Source organism: Colossoma macropomum, unplaced genomic scaffold (genome assembly GCF_904425465.1).
Source record: "Colossoma macropomum unplaced genomic scaffold, Colossoma_macropomum, whole genome shotgun sequence".
NCBI lineage: Eukaryota > Metazoa > Chordata > Actinopteri > Characiformes > Serrasalmidae > Colossoma > Colossoma macropomum.
The window spans coordinates 46664811-46684803 of NW_023494791.1; the positions used below are offsets into that span (position 1 = coordinate 46664811).

Here is a 19993-nt window from a genome sequence, read left to right on the forward strand (position 1 = left end):
ATATACATAGGCAAAATAAGACAAATGTTAACTGTCTCACGAAGCTGAAGTTAGCTTTCTAATCACCAGCTCCTTGTTCGAATTTTCCCGTTCCACCTTAAACGGTACATGATTTATATCATTCTGTAAAGGTCTGTATATAATAGTTATTATATGATACACCGATCAGGCATAACTTTATGACCACCTCCTTGTTTCTATGCTCATTGTCCATTTTATCAGCTCCACTTACTATATAGGTGCACTTTGTAGTTCTACAGTTACAGACTGTAGTCCATCTGTTTCTCTGCATACTTTGTTAGCCCCCTTTTACCCTGTTCTTCAGTGGTCAGGACCCCCATGGACCCTCACAGAGCAGGTACTATTTGGGTGGTGGGTCATTCTCAGCACTGCAGTAACACTGACGTGGTGGTGTGTTAGTGTGTGTTGCGCTGGTCTGAGTGGATCAGACACAGCAGTGCTGCTGGAGTTTTTAAACACCTCAGTGTCACTGCTGGACTGAGAATAGTCCACCACCAAAAATATCCAGCCAACAGCGTCCTGTGGGCAGCGTCCTGTGACCACTGATGAAGGACCAACACAAACTGTGCAGCAGCAGATGAGCTATCGTCTCTGACTTTACATGTACAAGGTGGACTGACAAGGTAGGAGTGTCTAATAGAGTGGACAGTGAGTGGACACAGTGTTTAAAAACTCCAGCAGCACTGCTGTGTCTGATCCACTCAGACCAGCACAACACACACTAACACACCACCACCACGTCAGAGTTACTGCAGTGCTGAGAATGATCCACCATCCTAATAGTACCTGGTTCTTTAGTAAAAAAAAAAAAGAAAAAAGGTTCTATATAGAACCATAAACACTCAAAGAACCCTTTGCACGATTAAAGGGTTCTTCGCTTCATGAAAGGGTTCTATGGTTTTTTGGATTAGATTGATTGGATTTGTTTTATATGGTTCTACTATGACAAGCTTGACATCATAACAATAGAAGAACACTTTTTTGATGCTATATATAAAGTTTTTCAAAGGTTCTATATACAACCATCTGCAGATTTTTAAAATCTAATTTTAGGAAAACTCAGAATAAAAAACACAACACCATATACACAAAATCTGAGCAAAAGAAAAAGTCTAATGGCTGAAGATGGATCACAACACTGCCACCAAATGGTTGGGGGTTTAAACACAACACAAATAAACCGCGGCCTGCCACGAATTTTTTAATGTAAACCTTAAATTAAAAATTGATACTGTGTTTCTGAGAATCGATATAGTATCACAAAACATAATATTGCGATACTCAAGTGTATCGATATTTTCTTACACCCTTAATCTCTTTAGCTAATTTTTTTATTCATTATATTTATTGTATGTGTGAGGTGAACACTCACCAAGAGTGAGTGTTATTCATACTGGTACCCTAAATAGTGCACACTAGTAAGAACGCTAGTGCAAGTCTACAAGTTCGCAAGTACTCAGTATGGTTGAAGCCTCTGCAGTCTGAACGCAATTTCTAGCAAAACTAATCACGATAGATACGGCTAACAAGTTGGCTAACTAATATGAGCTGTAATCGCCACACAGGAGTCGTATGTTAGGACATTTATTCTATGCACTAGATGAGAAACCTATGGTAGAAGTACGTATGTTCGCATATTGGAACGCAGCCCAAGCCAGTTATATCACAGTCTACAGTTGGAGCTGGGAAAGTGTTAGCTGTGGCTTTTATGGTTCACATTTCTCCATCTCCTTTACTCTGCCTCACACTGTCTATCCTGATCTGTTAGTTTAAACCTAAAAATAAAATAATTAAAAATGAAACATTTTGTAAAAAATATACCAATGGAATAAAGTTTGCAGTTTTTGGTCGAATATTCGTCCACAACTTGGTCACGAAGCTGAAGTCAGCTTCGTATTCGCCAGCTTCTGGTTCGAATTTCCCCGTTCCACCTTAAATGGTGCTGTAACCGCTGTAGTATTTAAGGTGGAACGGAAAAAACAAGAAGCTGACTTCAGCCTCGTCACTGTTTTTACACGGTTGCTACGGTGACGCGACAGCCGTCCAATCAGCGCGCTGCTGCGAGTGCGCCACACCAGCCAATCGCAGCGCCGAGAAGGCGGGACGTGTCGGAAAACGGGTGGGAAAAGAAAAAAAAAAGCTGTCGCTGTTGGAAGAGCGAGGAATAGTTGTGGAGAAAGAGGCGGAGGGAAGCAGACCAGCCCCTCCGAAAACTGAGAAATGCGTTGAATTCATTAATCCACACGGACACTGTCTCGATGGGCCTCTGAGTAGTTTATGGCGAGAGAAGGAAGGAAGGAGGAAGAGGAGAAAAAGAAGAAGAGAACAGTGCGAAGAAGAGGAGGCGTTTTGGGGGAGAGACGAGAAAAATAAACCAAAGTAGGGGGGAAAAAAACAGCAGGACGTTTGGAGGGGAGAGAGAGCCTGAGAAAGAGAAGAGAGAAGAGAGGAGGGGAGAGGAGAGGAGAGGAGAAAACGCCCTGCTGTTGCTGCTGCGGGTGGTGGAGGTGCTGGATCCATCCTCCAAATAAAAAAATAACACAAAACTTTTGAAGCCTGAAGCCAAACATGGGGTCAGAAGTTGACCCGTCTTAGTCCTGCAACTTTCACAGAAGTTTCTGGGCTCTTATTTGTTGATTTGTGCGGCCGAGAAGCTCTTTCTGCTCTATTGTTTTTCGGTTCCTCGATCCTGGATCGTGCCAGAGAGTTTGGGGCGGGAGGCGGAGGCGGAGGCGGAGGAGGAGGCTGCTCTAGGTGCTCTAGGCCCCGGCAGCCCGGAGTAAGCGAACACCTTCATATACATTATTCAATGCCAAGGCTGAGAGGGACTTAGGCGCGGGCTGCGATGTCTCCTGGGGCGGAGAGGAGGATGGAGAACAGGCTGAGGAAGCTGGAGGCCCTGATCAGGGACCCCAGGTCCGCCATCAACTTGGAGAGTTTGCTGGTGAGTGAGTGTCCGCGCGCGCGCGCTCGTGAATGTTTGATCGACTGGACGCAGCGGCGCTCAGCGAGGCTGCGACCTGCAGGAATGCACGGCAGCTGCGTCGGGTTTGTTTCGATACTGCGCTCTCAAAAAGATGGTTCTTAGGGAGAGGAACGGTTCTGTGTGGAGCCATGACCCCGTAGCATGCTTAAATGGTTCTGTGCATGGTAAAACAAGGCTGTTTTGCATATGGTTCTACATAGAACCTTTTGAAAATGGTTCTATTGGTTTGATGTTTAGTTGTTTTGATACTATACTCTTAGAAAAGACGGTTCTTTGAGGGTTCTTGAGTCTGTGTAGGACCAAAAAGGGTTCTGCTGTTGGTATGTGGATTTGTTTTGATTCTGCACTATTTAAAAAAAAAGATGGTTCTAAGCAAAGGTAATGGTTCTATGTAGAGCTATGAGTTCTGTGCAGAACCCTTAGCACAAGTTACTTAAATGGTTCTTTGCGTGGTGTAAAAGTTCTTCAGATTGATGGAGTATGTGTTGTATAGGGTTCTACATAGAACCTTTTGGAAAATGGTTCTGTGTAGGACCAAAAAAGGTTCTGCTGTTATGTTGTTTTGATTCTGCACTATTAAAAAACAGATGGTTCTAAGCAAAGGTAATGGTTCTATTTAGAACCATGAGTTCATTGCAGAGCGCCTAGCACACTTAAATGGTTCTTTGCATGGTGAAAAGGCTGTTTTGCATATGGTTCTACATAGAACCTTTTGAACATGGTTCTGTTGGTATGATGTTTAGTTGTTTTGATACTATACTCTTAGAAAAGACGGTTCTTTGAGGGTTCTTGAGTCTGTGTAGGACCAAAAAGGGTTCTGCTGTTGGTATGTGGATTTGTTTTGATTCTGCACTATTAAAAAAAAAGATGGTTCTAAGCAAAGGTAATGGTTCTATGTAGAGCCATGAGTTCTGTGCAGAACCCTTACTTAAATGGTACTTTGCATGTTGAAAAGAGTTCTTCAGATTGATGGAGTATTTGTTGTATATGGTTCTACATAGAACCTTTTTGAGAATGGTTCTGTGTAGGACCAAAAAGCGTTCTGCTGTTGGTATGTTGAGTTGTTTTGATTCTGCATAATTAAAAAAAAGATGGCTCTAAGCAAAGGTAATGGTTCTATGCAGAACGCCCAGCACACTTAAATGGTTCTTCGCATGGTGAAAATGTTCTTCAGGTTGATGGAGAATGCGTTTTATGAGGTTCTACATTTTGGTAGATGTCAAGTTGTTTTGATACAACACTCTTAAAATAGATGGTTCCAAACAAAGGTAACGGTTCTAATTAGAACCATGAGCTCTGCCGAACCATTTCATGCATAAATGGTTCTGTACGTTCTGATTCATGGCGAATGTTTCTGTATAGCACCAAAAAGAGTTGTGCTATTGTAACAATGTCAAGCTTGTAACAATAGCAGAACCCTTTTTGGTGCTATGTAGAGTTCTCTATCAATCTGAAGAACCATTTCACCATGCAGAGTACCAGATAAGCACGCAGATGGTTCTGTGTAGACCTCGTGGTTCTGTATAGAAGAGTGTAGCTGCAGGTGTGAATGTGCTGCTGTTGTATTTATCAGGTAATGTTGTTGTTGTTGTTGTTGTTGTTGTTTGTTTCTTTCTTTTCTGACCTCCTTGTCACCTCCTAACTGCCCACAGACCCTCAGTCCGGTTCTCCTCTTGCTAATCTGCCCTCCTGCCACTCTTTGCCATATTTGAATGGCTGCAACTCCGTCAACCTGTGACTTCATTCTCTGCTCACACCAAATATAGTCATATCGTCGGCCTGCAACATGACAAATTTCGTAATTGCTGCTTCCTGCATCCTGTGGCTTGTGGTGGTGGAGACCTAAAGCCACTGCTGGTTTGGTATTTTCTTGCATGTTCCTGCAGGTAAAGGGAGGTTTTCCCCTGGATAAACACGCATTAAAGTTATGCGGAAAAGCCTCTCTGCGCTGTTTGGGTTCTCCGTTCTTCAGCCTTTCGCCCTCAGAGTGGCTCCCAGAGCCGAGAACAGAAAAACGAGTATCAGGGTCTGTAAATACGGCTGTGAAATGACCCTCGAGGCGACGTGCTCTGAGTCCGGCGAGGGTCCTGCCTGTGTTTATATGCAGGTTGAGTTGAGCAGACTCACGTTAGGGTTATTCTCACAGATGTGACAAATAGTCAGACCGCGGTGTGAATTCGGGGTGGCGAGGGGGAGGAGAGGAGGGGTGGGGAAGGGAGGGGAGGGGGGACCCTACTTTTTGACATTGCACAACATTTTTGTGGTGCGCTCGGATGGTTGTGGAGAAAAAAGTGCACAGCTGTGTGTAATATTTTCCACTCCTGAGTCAGATCGCCTTGATGTTACAAGCTCAAACAGAAATTACTTTCATTTTTGTGATGTCACAAAAACCAACACATTTACATGAGTCCACCTACGGAGGTTTGGCTCCGCCCACTCGCGCAGAAGTTCAGAAAAAGCAGGCCAGGCTGAAACACACTGCTTATAACAGGACACAACACAGGGCAGCCAATCAGAACAGAGGTTTTTGTACATAGAACCTTTTTGAAAATGGTTCTGAGTAGGACCAAAAAGGGTTCTGCTGTGGTTATGTTGAGTTGTTTTGATTCTGCACTATTAAAAAAAAAAAAAAGATGGTTCTAAGCAAAGGTGATGGTTCTATTCAGAACCATGAGTTCTATGCAGAACGCCTAGCACACTTAAATGGTTTCTGTGCATGGTAAAAAGGTTCTTCAGATTGATGGAGAATGTGTTGTATATGGTTCTTCATAGAACCTTTTTGAAAATGGTTCTGTGTAGGGCCAAAAAAGGGTTCTGCTGTGGTTATGTTGAGTTGTTTTGATTCTACACCATTTAAAAAAAGATGGTTCTATTTAGAACCACGAGTTCTGTCGAACCATTTCATGCATAAATGGTTCTGTACGTTCTGATTGATGGCGAATGGTTCTGTATAGCACCGAAAAGAGTTGTGCTATTGTAACAGTGTCAAGCTTGTAACAATAGCAGAACCCTTTTTGGTGCTATGTAGAGTTCTCTATCAACCTGAAGAACCATTTCACCATGCAGAGTACCAGATAAGCACGGAAATGGTTCTGTGTAGACCTCGTGGTTCTGTATAGAAGAGTGTAGCTGCAGGTTTGAATGTGCTGCTGTTGCTGGTGTTGTATTTATCATGGAGTCAGTGTTGTTGTTGTTGTTGTTGTTGTTGTTGTTGTTGTTGTTGTTTCTTCCTCCTTTTCTGACCTCTTCAGATTGGGGGGTATTTGTTGTATATGGTTCTACATAGAACCATTTTGACAATCAGAACAGAGGCTTTTATTCTGGGGGTTAAGAGACGTTGGAAAATGGACACGTCAAAATTAAAGTCTGCACAAACGTCGTAAATGGTAGTCAGTGAAACGGTAACACAGTAAGATGAGAAAAACGAAGGTTATGGGCTCTTTTAAAATACTGTTTAAAAAACTGAGTGCAGTGATTATTTGTGAATATTTATTGTTATCGTGACAAATGACATCACAATATGTCACAACATGATTTTTGAGCACACAAAAATCATTAAAAATCACTTCCCAGCTGCATGTTTGATTAAAAACGGCATAATTGATCCTGATTAATTGGATTTAGTCCAAAAGAGTTGGGACGCTGTGTAAAATGTAAATAAATGTAAATAAACACAGAATGCAATGATTTGCAAATCTCATAGAACCGTATATTATTCACAATAGAACATAGAACACGCATCAGATGTTGAAAGTGAGACATTGTACCATTTCATGAAAAACATTAAACTCGTTTAGAACTTGATGGCAGCAACACATCTCAGAAAAGTTGGGGCAACAAAAGGCTGGAAAAGTAAGTGGTACTAATAAGAAAAACAGCTGTAGGAGCAATTTGCAACTAACTCACCTGACTGAGTATAAAAAGAGCATTTTAGAGAGGCAGAGGTTCACCAATCCGCGAAAAACTGCGTCTAAAAACTGTGGAGAAATGTTCCTCAACATAAAGTTGCGAAGACTTTGGATATCCCACCATCTACAGTACATAATATCATCGAAAGATTCAGAGAATCTGGAGAAATCCCTGTACACAAGGGAAAAGGCTGACGGTCAATACTGGATACTCGTTTATGTACATTAATTTACATTTATGTACATTTTACACAGCGTCCCAACTCTTTTGTAATTGGGGTTGTAATTTGATTCATAGTTTTGATAGTATGTTTAAAATCTGGCACTAATTTGTCGGTTCTAACTTATCAGATGTCAGAAAAATAAATGATGGTGCATCACGTGCTGTAAAAACGTCCTGTTCAAGTATCAATAAAGTCCTGAATCAAGTATAATGATATTAATTTTTTCCATATTGCTCATTTGTAATTTTTTATTTTATTATTTTTTTTTCCATTTTTTGAGCTGAGTATAGAGACTCTTATCTAACATTTAACCCTCTGCGCTGCACTAAATCCAGGACTAATTATGTTCTCTTTGTAATGAAACATTTATTCAGTGTTCTGTAAGTTCTGACGACATCCAGCATAGAAACTGATCTGATATTTCTCCTTTAAAAAGAAGCTTTACAGTTAGCTATTTTCAGTGCAGCACTCCAGTTAAAGGACAGCTCCACTCATTTTTCAGAATTTGATCATAGTTCAGTGTGAGAGGTGTAAACAGAGTCATTCAGAGTGGCTTGGTATGAAATGGTTTTGATGTCTTTACAGTGGTGGTGATAGGAACCAGGGGTCGCCATGACTACAACACAAATATAGACATTTTATTTACTATCCAGAACCACCAGTGAACCTACAGGAGTCTTCTGAGTTTAAATGGAATGTTGATGATGGTAAAATATTAATAAATCTTTAAAAATAAGTTTTCTTTGGGGACTACTTTGCCTCGTAACACCCTGCATGTATCCCTCCACCATGAATGGATATAAAAAATAAGGTTTAGGCCAAAATCTTTTCAAAACATTTGGAAAAAGGCAGTGAATTCATAAACATTTCATGTAGTAACTGTCTGTGAGGGAGCTTTTAGAGGTGGACGTCTGGTTCCTATCACCACCACTGTGAACCATTCTGACTCGGTAAGTTTCACTAACAGAGCGTTTCACACCAAACCACTTTGAATGACTCTGTTTATGTCTTAAACCTTTATTTAGGCAGGATTTTGATGAAAAATTGGTGGAGTTTCCCTTTAGGATGATCATCTAAAAATAGGCTATCATCGTATCTGATATGGCTTGTTTTGATTGGACTGTTTTGTTGTTTTTCTTCTCTTAAAATTGCACCAAAGAGAACGAAAGTATACTTGTTAAAGACTTCCAGAAAGGAAATTTACTGTTTATTTAGTTTCTGTTCAGCACAGTCTGAAGTGCTCTGTGAGTAACACACTGCAGTTAGCTAAGTTCTTATGATCTATCAATTCTGATAAAACTAATAATCAGTACTGTTGACTAATATATGTTTATAGATATATTAACCAGTACTCGCCGTCATCGACTGCTGACTATTTTAACAATTAATAAAGTAGTCAGACTTATTAAAAAAGCTCTAGCCAGTAAAAATGAACTTAACTTGACATTAAAGGGGAACTCCACCAAAATTCCTGCCTATTTAAATGTTTGAGATGTAAACAGGGTCATTCAGAGTGGTTTGGTGTGAAACGCTCTGTTCTAGAGAAACTTACCGAGTGAGAATTGTTCACAGTGGTGGTGATAGGAACCAGACGTCCACCTCTAAAAGCTCCCTCACAGAAGGTTACTACATGAAATGGCTATGAATGGTATAGTTTAACCTTCACCTTGATTTTTCCATCATCATCATTCCATATAAACTCAGAAGACTCGTGTAGGTTCACTGGTGGTTTTGGATAGTAAATAAAATGTTTATATTTGTGTTGTAGTCATGGCGACCCCTGGTTCCTATCACCATCACTGTAAAGACATCAGAACCATTTCACACCAAACCTCTCTGAATCACTCTGATTACATCTCAACCACTGAATAATGCAGAAATTTTGTAAAATTTGGTGGAATTCTCCTTTAATAAAGTAGGAAGCCTTTTAAAAGACTTTACTGATAAATCTGTAAGAGCACTGTGTGAGTCAGTCAGCCTGTTTCTGACTGTAAGAGAGCGGCAGGAAAGCTAAAAACATGCATCATCATTAGGAAGACTGACAGCTCGTCACTGACGATTCATCCAGAAGGTAAATTAAATTAGTTTAATTGAATAATTGAGTGTGATCAATCAATCAGCCCTGATTGACGGGTTATTTTTTAAAGACAGTGCTGTGTCTGTGGACGTGGTGGTGTTATCTGTGTGGAGGGTCTTCGGCAGCTCAGCCGTCAGGAGAGGGAGAGGACTGTGGATGGAGAGATGAGCGGAGGAGAGAAAAAATGGAAAACAGTGTGTGGGTGTAAACAGAGCTCTTTCTTTTGTTCTTTCTTTCTTTCCCCTCTCTCTCTCTCGCTCTCTCTCTCTCTCTCTCTCTGTTACTCACACTCATCCCATTGCTGTCTCTATTTTCTTTGTCTCTCTGTTCTTCGCACCCCTCTCTCTCTCTCTCTCTCTCTCTCTCTCTTTCTTTCTCCTTTTACTCTCTCCTCCTTCTTTCACTTTCTTTGTCTCTCTCTCTCATCCCGTCTCCATCTCTCTATACCTTTTCCTCTTTGTCAGTCTCTAAGACTCTTTTTACTATTTTTATCTTTCTTTATTGTTCACTTGTTTTCTCTCTTGCTCTTTTTTTACTTTCTCTCCTCTGTCATCCCATCGCCATTTTTTTCCCTTGCCTTGTGTCTCTTTCTTCTTGCACTTTCACTCTCTCTCCCTCTCTCTCTCTCTCTCTCTCTCTCTCTCTATATCTACATCATCGCTCTCTTTCTCTCGCTCTCTACTTCTCTCCTCATCCCATTTACATCTCTCTCTGTTTTTTCTCCCTCTCTCTTTATCTCTTTCTCTCTCTTTTCTCTCTTTCTCTGTCTCTGTCTCTCTCTGTCTCTCTCTTATTGCTCTCTCTCTGCTCTCTGTCTTTTTATTGCTCTCTCTCTCTCACCCCCTCTGTCTCTCTCTTTATCTCTCTCTCTCTATCTCTCTCTCAGTGCCGTTTATAGTCTCTGGCTCATTCTGGTTTAACTCAGAGAAGACAAAGCTGTGGGAAAGAGGGAGAGAGAGACCGAGATAGAGCAGAGAGAGAGGGAGAGAGACAGCCACTCTGGCTGTATGAAGTGATCTGAAACACTGAGTCTCCACAGAATCATATCTGTAATAATTTATTCCTCCTGTTACAGATTTTGAGTCTCACTCACTCACTCACTCACTCACTCACTCGTGCTCGTTTAGTTTGTCGTTAACTCTAACTCAAGCTGATTACTGTCACTTAGCCACCATAATGCGCTTGTTTGCAGACCATTAGGCTGACTGTATTAGCCACAGCGCTCACTCTCTCTCCCCTGTGTGTGTGTGTGTGTGTGTGTGTGGTATGCAGTCTTTAAACAAGCAGTTCAATCTAGATAACAAGGACAAAATCATTAATTAATATTTATTTATTTATTTTTTTAAAGCAGATATTATTTTCATTCACATATTCAAGGTGCCAGTTTTGTTTAAAGAGAAAATAACCATTTATATTGTGAGCTTGGCTAAAAGAAACTATTGGAGGTTTGCTGTTGTGTTTCATGTGTTCTTTGAACACAGAGCAGCATAAAACATCTTAACACTGCTGTTATATTTTTAAGAGCTTTTAAACTCGAGTTATAGGAGTTTAAAACAGCACCTCATGTACGTTCATGACGTCTGTGAGCGCGAACAGCCGACAAGAGGCAAAAAGTCGCTGCCGGTGGGTGTTTAAGGTAGGGTTACAGTTACACTCTACAGCTAATTCTCATTACGATACAGTGATGTCAGTAATCCGCTCAAATAAAAGTTAACGTATTTTTACCGGTAAATATTTGTGCTGCACAGAATCTAAAAGTCTGAATGGCTCCGTCGTCTGACTGCCCTCCAGAAACACCTCTGCTGTGACTGGCTCATCAGCGTTTCTGAAGTTGCATGTGTTTCTGTGTTTGTAGCTCGTTTTTTTACTTGCTGTTTTTTGGGTCTTCTCAGCCACCGTACTTTAGCCCACAAGAAAAAGCTGATAAAAATTTGCCAAAATATCGGCTCCCTAGTCAATCCAGCTGAAAAGGAAGTGTAATCAGACAAAATCGGTGCATCGATGATTAATATATTTCATTAATACTCAGTTGGACGTTACATTTCTTATTTAAACGTTTTCTGATTCATGTTCTCATCTACCTTAGTGAGCTGTGCTGCTCTGTACTCTGATCTCTGGTGGGTACAGTGCAAAAAATAGCATCTTGTCAAGTGAAATGATCTGAATTCTAGTTGATATATCTAATATTTCTTGTTTTGATGTGGTTGTGCGCTTATTATAAGATTATTTAGCTTATTTCTACACATTTTTTAAGTAATTTTATTAGTAAAATGATCTCACTATACTGGCAGATAGTTTTGCTGGTTTCAAGCACATTTCTCAAAACAAGCAAAACTGTCTGCCAATATGGTGAGAGAATTTTACATAATAAAATCACCTAAAACAGATAAAATGTTTGGAAAATAATTAAATAATCTTAAAATAAGCTTACAACAATCTCAGCATGGGAAACACTGGATGTGTCAACTAGATTTAAGATAATTTTACTTGACAAGATACTATTTTTGCAACGTAGTTGTGGTTGCATGAGTTTAAAAGAGGGAAATTCCCACCACTTCATGACCACATGAGCTAAAAGCAGGATGCTCGTTTATTAGTTGCTGCAAATCCATTGTTGGGCCGATAAAAACGCTTAAATGTTTGCGTATATTTAGTCAATTATATATCAGCTGCAGTGTATTTGCGCTTATAATAAGGTAAGATCAGTGAATGAGGTATTACAGGTTATTTTGAACGAAAACTTTCATTTCATGCTTCTGAAACTAAAACTACACCACTGGGACGGACCCTCACTGAGAGGTTCATATTGACCTCAGTGCTTGCGGTTCAGTACATCCCCAAATCTGCCCGGCTCATGGTGTCATCAGCCTTTGCCCTTTCATTCTGCCTCTTTCCTTTGCCTGTAGTGGGACGTCCCCGTTTAAAATTGGCGGCAAATCAAAGCACGACTCAAATCCAGAGTGAGCGAGGGAAGGAAGGACGTTGTGTGTCTGCCTGAAGCATCTACAGCACAGGAAGAAGATCACTCTGAGCTTTAAGTGGGTCCTTTCCAAAGCGTGTGTTGTGCCGCAGTGCTGTAAATCACCTTTATAGGAGGAATATTAAAAGAGGTTTATGGACTTTTATGGAGATCAGGCAGGTTTCCTTTTTAATGGGTGTTTTAAGTGGATATTTAAAGGGGTAGTTTGGCAGAAAATGTTTACCTCTCCTCCCAAACGTAGGCGATAAGAGACATGTTTGGTGCTTCTTTGGTCTTTCGCTGTAGCTACACGGCAAATGAAGCTATGAAGTAGTGAAAGCTTAGTATAATAATTTTTAGTATTTTGCACAACAAAAACACTTCAGGTTTGCTTTGGTGCCTCTTATTAACATGTTAAGGGGCATCCCTGAATAATAATCCACTGTTCACCTACAAAAATAGGTTTACTTCAACATCTAATATGGTTTATTTGAATATGTGTATACCTGTAAGATACTGAAACTATTAGGAGTTTTAACTAGACTAGTATACCATTTTTGGTCATACAGCCCACTACTACTAGAGCAGGGGTCGCAACCCAAGTGTTAAGAAAAGGTACTTTGTCCTTTGGCATTTTATGTCCATTTTACCATCTTGGCTGTAAATATGTCTTGGTATATGCTGATGTACGAGAATACGCAGAAAATATAATATAAACGCTTTAAGCTTTAGCTCAGCTTTTCTCACATCTCCAGCAGGAAACTTTTCCAAAAGTAAAATGTCTCTCAACGTTCAATTTTTACAAGGCTGAAGTCGCTTCTCATTTACCAGCTTCGTGTTGGAATTTCCCGTTCCACCTTAAATAGTACCTGAGGCATCAGAATGTAACTGCTGCATTTAAGGTGGAACGGGAAAATTCGAACGAGAAACTGACTTCTTTCTCGTTGCAGATTAAACGGATCAGGAAACCAGCTGGAGTGGTTATAAATGCAAATTAGTCCATTCGTCTCCAAATTATCGATGTTCGTCTTAAATCTCTCTCTTTGCCGTTTCGTTAGCTACTAGCTAGGCGAGATTGTTGTCAGTGTTGCTATGGTGACCAGCAGTCTGCGCTGATCTTCAGGGTTAAAGGGTGAATTAGCAGTTCTACATTAACTCCAGAGTTTAAGACCATTTATTGGTAAACTGTGTTGAACGATCAGCAGAGCTTTATTTTACTGTAAAGGAGGATTATTTTATTATTACCTACAAATCTAATTCTGCTGTGGAGCCACAACAGGGCAGGAAAAGAGCCGCATGTTGCCGACCCCTGGTCTAGGATGGTGGCCGGTCAGCCAATTTGGCCACTGTGCACAATGATTGATTAATGATATTAAGATAAATAAACTGTTAATTATGATTATTTCTGTAGCAAATAGTCAGCTTAAACTTTGTGATCGTGAAAGGCCTCCTCGTACCTCATCAGTTAGCCTTGTGCTAACCGCAAGCCCTAGTCATCACACACTTTCCTCAGACCGTGTGGAGTAGTTCAGTAATCTTAATTTGTCTTGATTCTGTGGTTTCTGGCACTCCGTTATCTAGAAACACGGACCTGAATTGTCACATATCTAACACATTTTTATAGATAACAGTACGTTAGAACACCGTGTCAGAAACCACGCTGGCTAATCCAACTGTATTTGGAGTCAGAGGATTTTTTTTTGCCAGTGTTTTGCTTTGAAACGTGCTGTAAAGGAGAGACGCCCCAGGACAGCAGGTGACCTCGAGGCTGGCCTGCTTTTGGGCAAAGGTCAGCCTCAGGCGGGAGTGAATGAGTAACCAGACTGTCTGTCATTTGTCAAGATACTGTGCTGCCGACAGTGCAGAGATGGGGTGTTCCCACAAACAAGGGCTGAGACCAAACCGCAGCAAACCACTTCCCTGATCTGATGGCAAGAAAAAAAAACAAGAAATAATAAAAACTGCAGCAGGGCTGTCAGTTCTAGAGCTGAACGATACACTCTGATACGTCATAGCACAGTAAATTTTATACGTTATTCAACGTTAAAGCTTATTGGTCATTTGTACATGCATGTCCAGATGCTCGGTCTAAAGTCTGAGGGCTGTTTTGGTCTCTGATTAAACAAAAGCCATATTTTGTTGTAATGCAGCTACTAAACAGGCCACAAACTTCACTTACTCTGAGACGTTTTCTTCAAACCTGCAGTCTTATTATATTTTATTTTCATAATTTCAGCACTGAAAATGGCCAACTCTAGCTAGCTCTGCTGACTGTCCTGTAGGGCTGAACGATTTGGGGAAAATATCTAATTGCGACTGCAATTTAAATTGAGATTCAGGCCTGATTTATTTTGGCCAAGAAGACCCGAATATCCACCTTTTCTGGCTTGAAACCTGACCTCTGAACACCAAACTGCCTAACTGCCAGTAAGCTGTGGTTGTGATGTCACAACACATGAAGGTTTGGTTTCCTCTGTTTGGTCCAACTCATCTACAGGCATTTCACAAACTCTTATTAGGTTCAATTTCCCCTCTTAAAACTTAAAACAATCATTTGCCAATGTACACACTTAAAAAACATGGTTCTTTAAGGGTTCTTTAGTAAAGATAATGGTTCTGTATAGAGCCATAAACACTCAGTGACCCATTTGCATGCTTAAAAAGTTCTTTGCATGGTGAAATGGTTCTTTAGTTAATGGAGAATGTGTTTATGGTTCTATAGAGCACCAAAATGTTCTTCTATTGTTACAAGCTTGACATCACAACAATAGCAGAGTCCTTTTTGATGCTTTTAGAACCAAATACAACACATTCTCCATCAGAACCATTTCACAGGTGTTCATGGTTCTATATAGAATGACTGTCTTTAACAGTTTATGCTGTAATTAAAAAAAAACAGCTCCTGTGATTTGAAAATTGTGCTTATATTCCCTTAAATTGCGATTTCGATATAAGAACGATTAATCGTTCAGCCCTGCTGTCCTGCTGGTTTGTGCTGTGAGTGAACAGCTAGACTTCTTCACTCTCCCCGATTGAGACAGTAGAAGACAAACAGCGCCACCTTATAGGGGTGTACATTTCTGACCACACAGCTAGGGCTGGATATCGGCAGTGACCTAGCCTGCATAGAGTTTCTTGCATAAATTATGTGGCTATAATATCTATAAACACACAGAGATCAGGCTGGACCAGAATCAGCCAGCACTCAGCGTTAGTTCTTGTGCTCATGCTTATGCGTAAATTAAACTGATTAAATTGCCTGATTAGCTGTCTTGCTTCCTAACAGTGTTTACTTAGTTGGCGACACTGGTTGTAAGAGATGATGCGCAACACTGTCTGTGTTTACATGCACAGATTTTTGCCAATCTGATTGAATACATTCCGATTACAGATTAAGACTGAGGTGTTTTCTCACTCTACTCAACGATCTGATGGAAAATCTCCGTTTACATGCTCACTGCAAGTAATCCGATCCAAAATGACGTGCACGCTTAGAGAACCACTTAGGGTAGATGTTACCATGACGACCAGCACCACGTGAGTCCAGTCAGAGTGAGTTGAGCAGCAGTGAGCAGTGCTTGTGTTTTTAACTGCTTTAAAATGATGTCAGACTCAGGAAAACGTCCTTCACATGTCCTCATTAAAGAAGGCCGAGAGGAAGACGTCGTGTTCTGAGACACATAAGCTGGACGTCCGTCCCACCGCCGTCTTTTAAAGATCAGAGCATAAACTTCGTCTCCTCTGCAGACCAGTTTCTGCTCCGCCATGTTGAACGGTATAAACTTTCACTATGACGTGACGAACATGATCAGAACGTACTTAAACTTTCCGATAGGGAATGTAATCAGATACAGGCGTTTACACAGATATTATTCTTCTGGTTCTAACCGCGTTCTCCGAAGCTGGTCTCTGTGCTGAGGTGTTTTTGGTCTGGAAGCTTTAACTGGACTGGCTGAGATAGCGGGCGGTCACGCTGCTGCTGGAATGTTGATGGCTTCTTATCTGTGCTCCCTCGCTCGGCTCCCATCTCCCCCTGTGTGTGTGTGTGTGTGTGTGTGTGTGTGTGTGTGTGTGTCTGGGCACTGGTTTTTGTATTTGGAGCGAAGCGGGTGGCCCAACACCCTTCTCAGATTCCTCCGTCACTCTACACTCATCAGCTAAAACCCCAAAATATTACAACCCAGAACCCCAAACCAGCCGCTGTCTGGAGCTCCAGCTCTGAAGACTGTTGGCTATAGCCGGGCAAGTCCCCGCCTGCCGCCCCACACTAGCGTACATCTCTTTTTACCCTCCTCCAGCAGTTCTTCTAGTGTATCGAGCTTATCTGATGAGTTAAAGCGATAGTTTGGTGAAAACGTACCGTATTTCTTCTTCTTCCCCTAAATGTAGTCGATCCGCTGTGACTTGTTTGGTATCTGAAGCCTTTTTACAGGTTTCTTTTCTTAGTCATGCTGTTCTTTGAAAATCACTTGTCATTTTAAGAATAACTGTATGACATCCAACACCATGTAGACACCAGAGAATACACTATATGCTCTAAGCTACACTCTTAAAAATAGTTCTTCAGGGGTTCTTTAATCAAGACAGTAGTTCAATATAGAACCATGAACACTCAGAACCATTTCGTGCTTAAGTGGCTCTTTGCATGGTAAAATGGTTCTTCAGATGGAGAATGTGTTGTATATGGTTCTATACGGCACCAAAATGGGTTCTTCTACTGTTACGCTTTCAAGCTTGTAACAGTAGAGGAACACTGTTTGGTGCTATATAGAACCATTTTCAAAAAGGTTCTAAATGTAACTGTTGGTGCTATGGTGCCACAATAGGCCATGAAAGAGAGATTTTACAGTTTAAAATCTTGGAAAATACCGTCATCTTTAAGGTGGGAGGAGCTTCTGAAAGATTTTGGAGTTACATAAGAATGAGCTTTTATTATGAAAAAGTTGTTAGAAATAAAGGTTCTGTTCAGGTACATTTTTCGTTGAAGGTACAAACAGTGTAAAAGTTCCCTCAAAGGTTCAACAGTGGTTTTAAGGTCTGATTGTGAACCTTAAATAAGTTGTTCCAGGTGAAAAGTTCGTATTTGTACCTTTTCATAACCGAATGTTTTAAACAGAACAGTAAAATAAAAGCCTGGAGACGAGACGGGGTGTGTGGAGTCAGTACAGCTTAGAACATATCATTTCAGTGGATTATGGTTCAGTTATGTTCCCTGACTGAAGGTACTGAGATGGACCCTTGAGGGTCCCACCCCAGTGACAAGAGGGGCACTGAACCAGTGACAGTTTAGTACCTTTGTTTCTGAGAGTGTTGAGGAGTAAAAACGCACACAAACTCATGAATTCTGTCGAACTGATCAGGCTGAGGGATGCAGTGCTGCACTACAGAATATTATATAACATGGCAAATGACTCGCGAAGGGGCTCATGACATGGAAAGGCGGATTTCTCTTGCTTTTTTTTGAAATAAGTACTTCGAAGTAGTATGTAAACATGGTACCATTCGCTGCCCAGTCAATACAGTCCATATATAAAACCTAAGCTGCAAAAACCGGAACCAACTCATTTACATACGAACTTTTAAAAAACGTATCTTTTTAACACTGAATTTCTTTGAACTTTAAAAATAATTCAACAAAAACAAATAAAATAGTAAAAAACAAATAAAGAAAGAAAATAAATAATATGTAAATACATATCGCTGTTGTCGGAAGAAAACCTCATATCTCCAAAATGGTAACTTTACAGGAGAAGGAAAAAACCTACTTTACTTTTAATGTAAGTCAATGGAACCAGATTTTTTTCCAAGTCATTTTGGGTCGTTTCTTTTGGTCCATTCATCATGAAATTTACACACAATGTAAAGGGAGTCAGGTATTTTCAAATTATGTCAAAAACTGAAAATACAATGACAGCAGCAATACATATATATATTTAAACAAAAAACATAACAGTAATGAATAAAAATAAATAAGATTAGTTATGTTGTGGTGCACTAACATAACCTACTGATAACTGCTAAATAAATATAAAATGAATACATAAAAATAAATTAGACCCAAATAAAATAGATGAGTTTGGGCTTTTTGGGAGGGGTGAAAGTGTACTGTAAAGGAAAGGGGTGCGCTGGATTTACAGCACCATGCGAAAGGAGAGCATCACTGTAGAACAGAATCCGGCACAATAATCGTTTCATCTTCATAAACTTTGGAAGACAAGAACCATAGTTGAAAATAAGGTTTGATTAATCGCCCAGCCCGACCTGGAGCTCAAGGAAACAAGTAAAGTTTGAGAGTAATTTGGGATGTGGGTCCTTCATTTTTTTTTACGTCATCTCAAACACTCTCGCTTAAGTGGTTTCAAAATACCACATAAACCACATTAGGAGGCCTATAGGAACTATAGAAGCCTGTTTCAGATGCCAGACGGCAAAATGCTGAGTTCAGAAGGAAGTGATGTAAATTTGAGTTCAGGCCTTTTTCCAGCAGCTTTCCTCAAAACCTGACAGACATATTCTCTTCCATGAAGATGTCCTTGTGTCCCCACAGCACCTGTGTGAGCTCTCTCAGATGTATCGTCTTTCTGCTGAGTGGATTAAGGAGAAAGCCCGGATGGACGCTGATGCTGTTTATTGTTGTTTTCTAATTCTGTGATCTTATCTTACTGTCGCTTATTTTGGTCTCAGAGCCACCGGTCCTATCTGGAGAGGATGCAGCTTGGCTTTTTAGTCATCTGCACAAAACCTCAGTTCCAGAAAGCACCGTGTGTCGTTCCCCGTGACTGTACTGCAGATATCTTACAGCAGAAAAAGCATTTTGAAGGAATAGCTTAGCGAAAAATCAAATTTACATGCTTTCATCTCTTCACGCAATCAACCATGTTTGGAGCCTGACGTTTGCTTCCTTAGTCTTGCCCTGGTGCTTGAAGATGGTTGCAGGTACTATTTTTAGCTGTACACCGATCAGGAATAACATTATGACCACCTCCTTGTTTCTACACTCATTGTCCATTTTATCAGCTCCACTTACTATATAGGTGCACTTTGTAGTTCTACAGTTACAGACTGTAGTCCATCTGTTTCTCTGATACTTTGTTACCCTGTTCTTCAGTGGTCAGGACCCCCATGGACCCTCACAGAGCAGGTACTATTTGGGTGGTGGATCATTCTCAGTAACACTGACGTGATGGTGGTGTGTTAGTGTGTGTTGCGCTGGTCTGAGTGGATCAGACACAGCAGTGCTGCTGGAGTTTTTAAACACCTCAGTGTCGCTGCTGGACTGAGAATAGCCCACCAACCAAAAATATCCAGCCAACAGCGTCCTGTGGGCAGCGTCCTGTGACCACTGACGAAGGACTAGAGGATGACCAACACAAACTGTGCAGCAGCAGATGAGCTATCGTCTCTGACTTTACATCTACAAGGTGGACTGACAAGGTAGGAGTGTCTAATAGAGTGGACAGTGAGTGAGTGGTTAAAAACTCCAGCAGCACTGCTGTGTCTGATCCACTCAGACCAGCACAACACACACTAACACACCACCACCACGTCAGTGTTACTGCAGTGCTGAGAATGATCCACCACCCAAATAGTACCTGCTCTGTGAGGGTCCATGGGGGTCCTGACCACTGAAGAACAGGGAAAAAGGGGGCTAACAAAGTATCAGAGAAACAGATGGACTACAGTCTGTAACTGTAGAACTACAAAGTTCACCTATATAGTAAGTGGAGCTGATAAAATGGACAATGAGTGCAGAAACGAGGAGGTGGTCAGAATGTTATGCCTGGTCGGTGTATAATCTGCTTTTGTCCATTTTTTATA

General features: G+C 40.8%; 1 protein-coding gene across 3 annotated transcripts in view; it reads left to right on the forward strand.

Moving 5' to 3' along the window:
* The first annotated feature begins 2158 nt into the window (after positions 1-2158).
* Positions 2159-19993, forward strand: part of rock2a (rho-associated, coiled-coil containing protein kinase 2a) — an 87415-nt gene continuing 69580 nt past the window's right edge. For all 3 annotated transcript variants that reach the window (XM_036575197.1, XM_036575198.1, XM_036575196.1), the window contains exon 1: positions 2159-2965. In XM_036575197.1, coding sequence (XP_036431090.1) covers positions 2867-2965 — 99 coding nt within the window. In that variant the 5' untranslated portion in view covers positions 2159-2866. The remainder of the gene's footprint in view (positions 2966-19993) is intronic.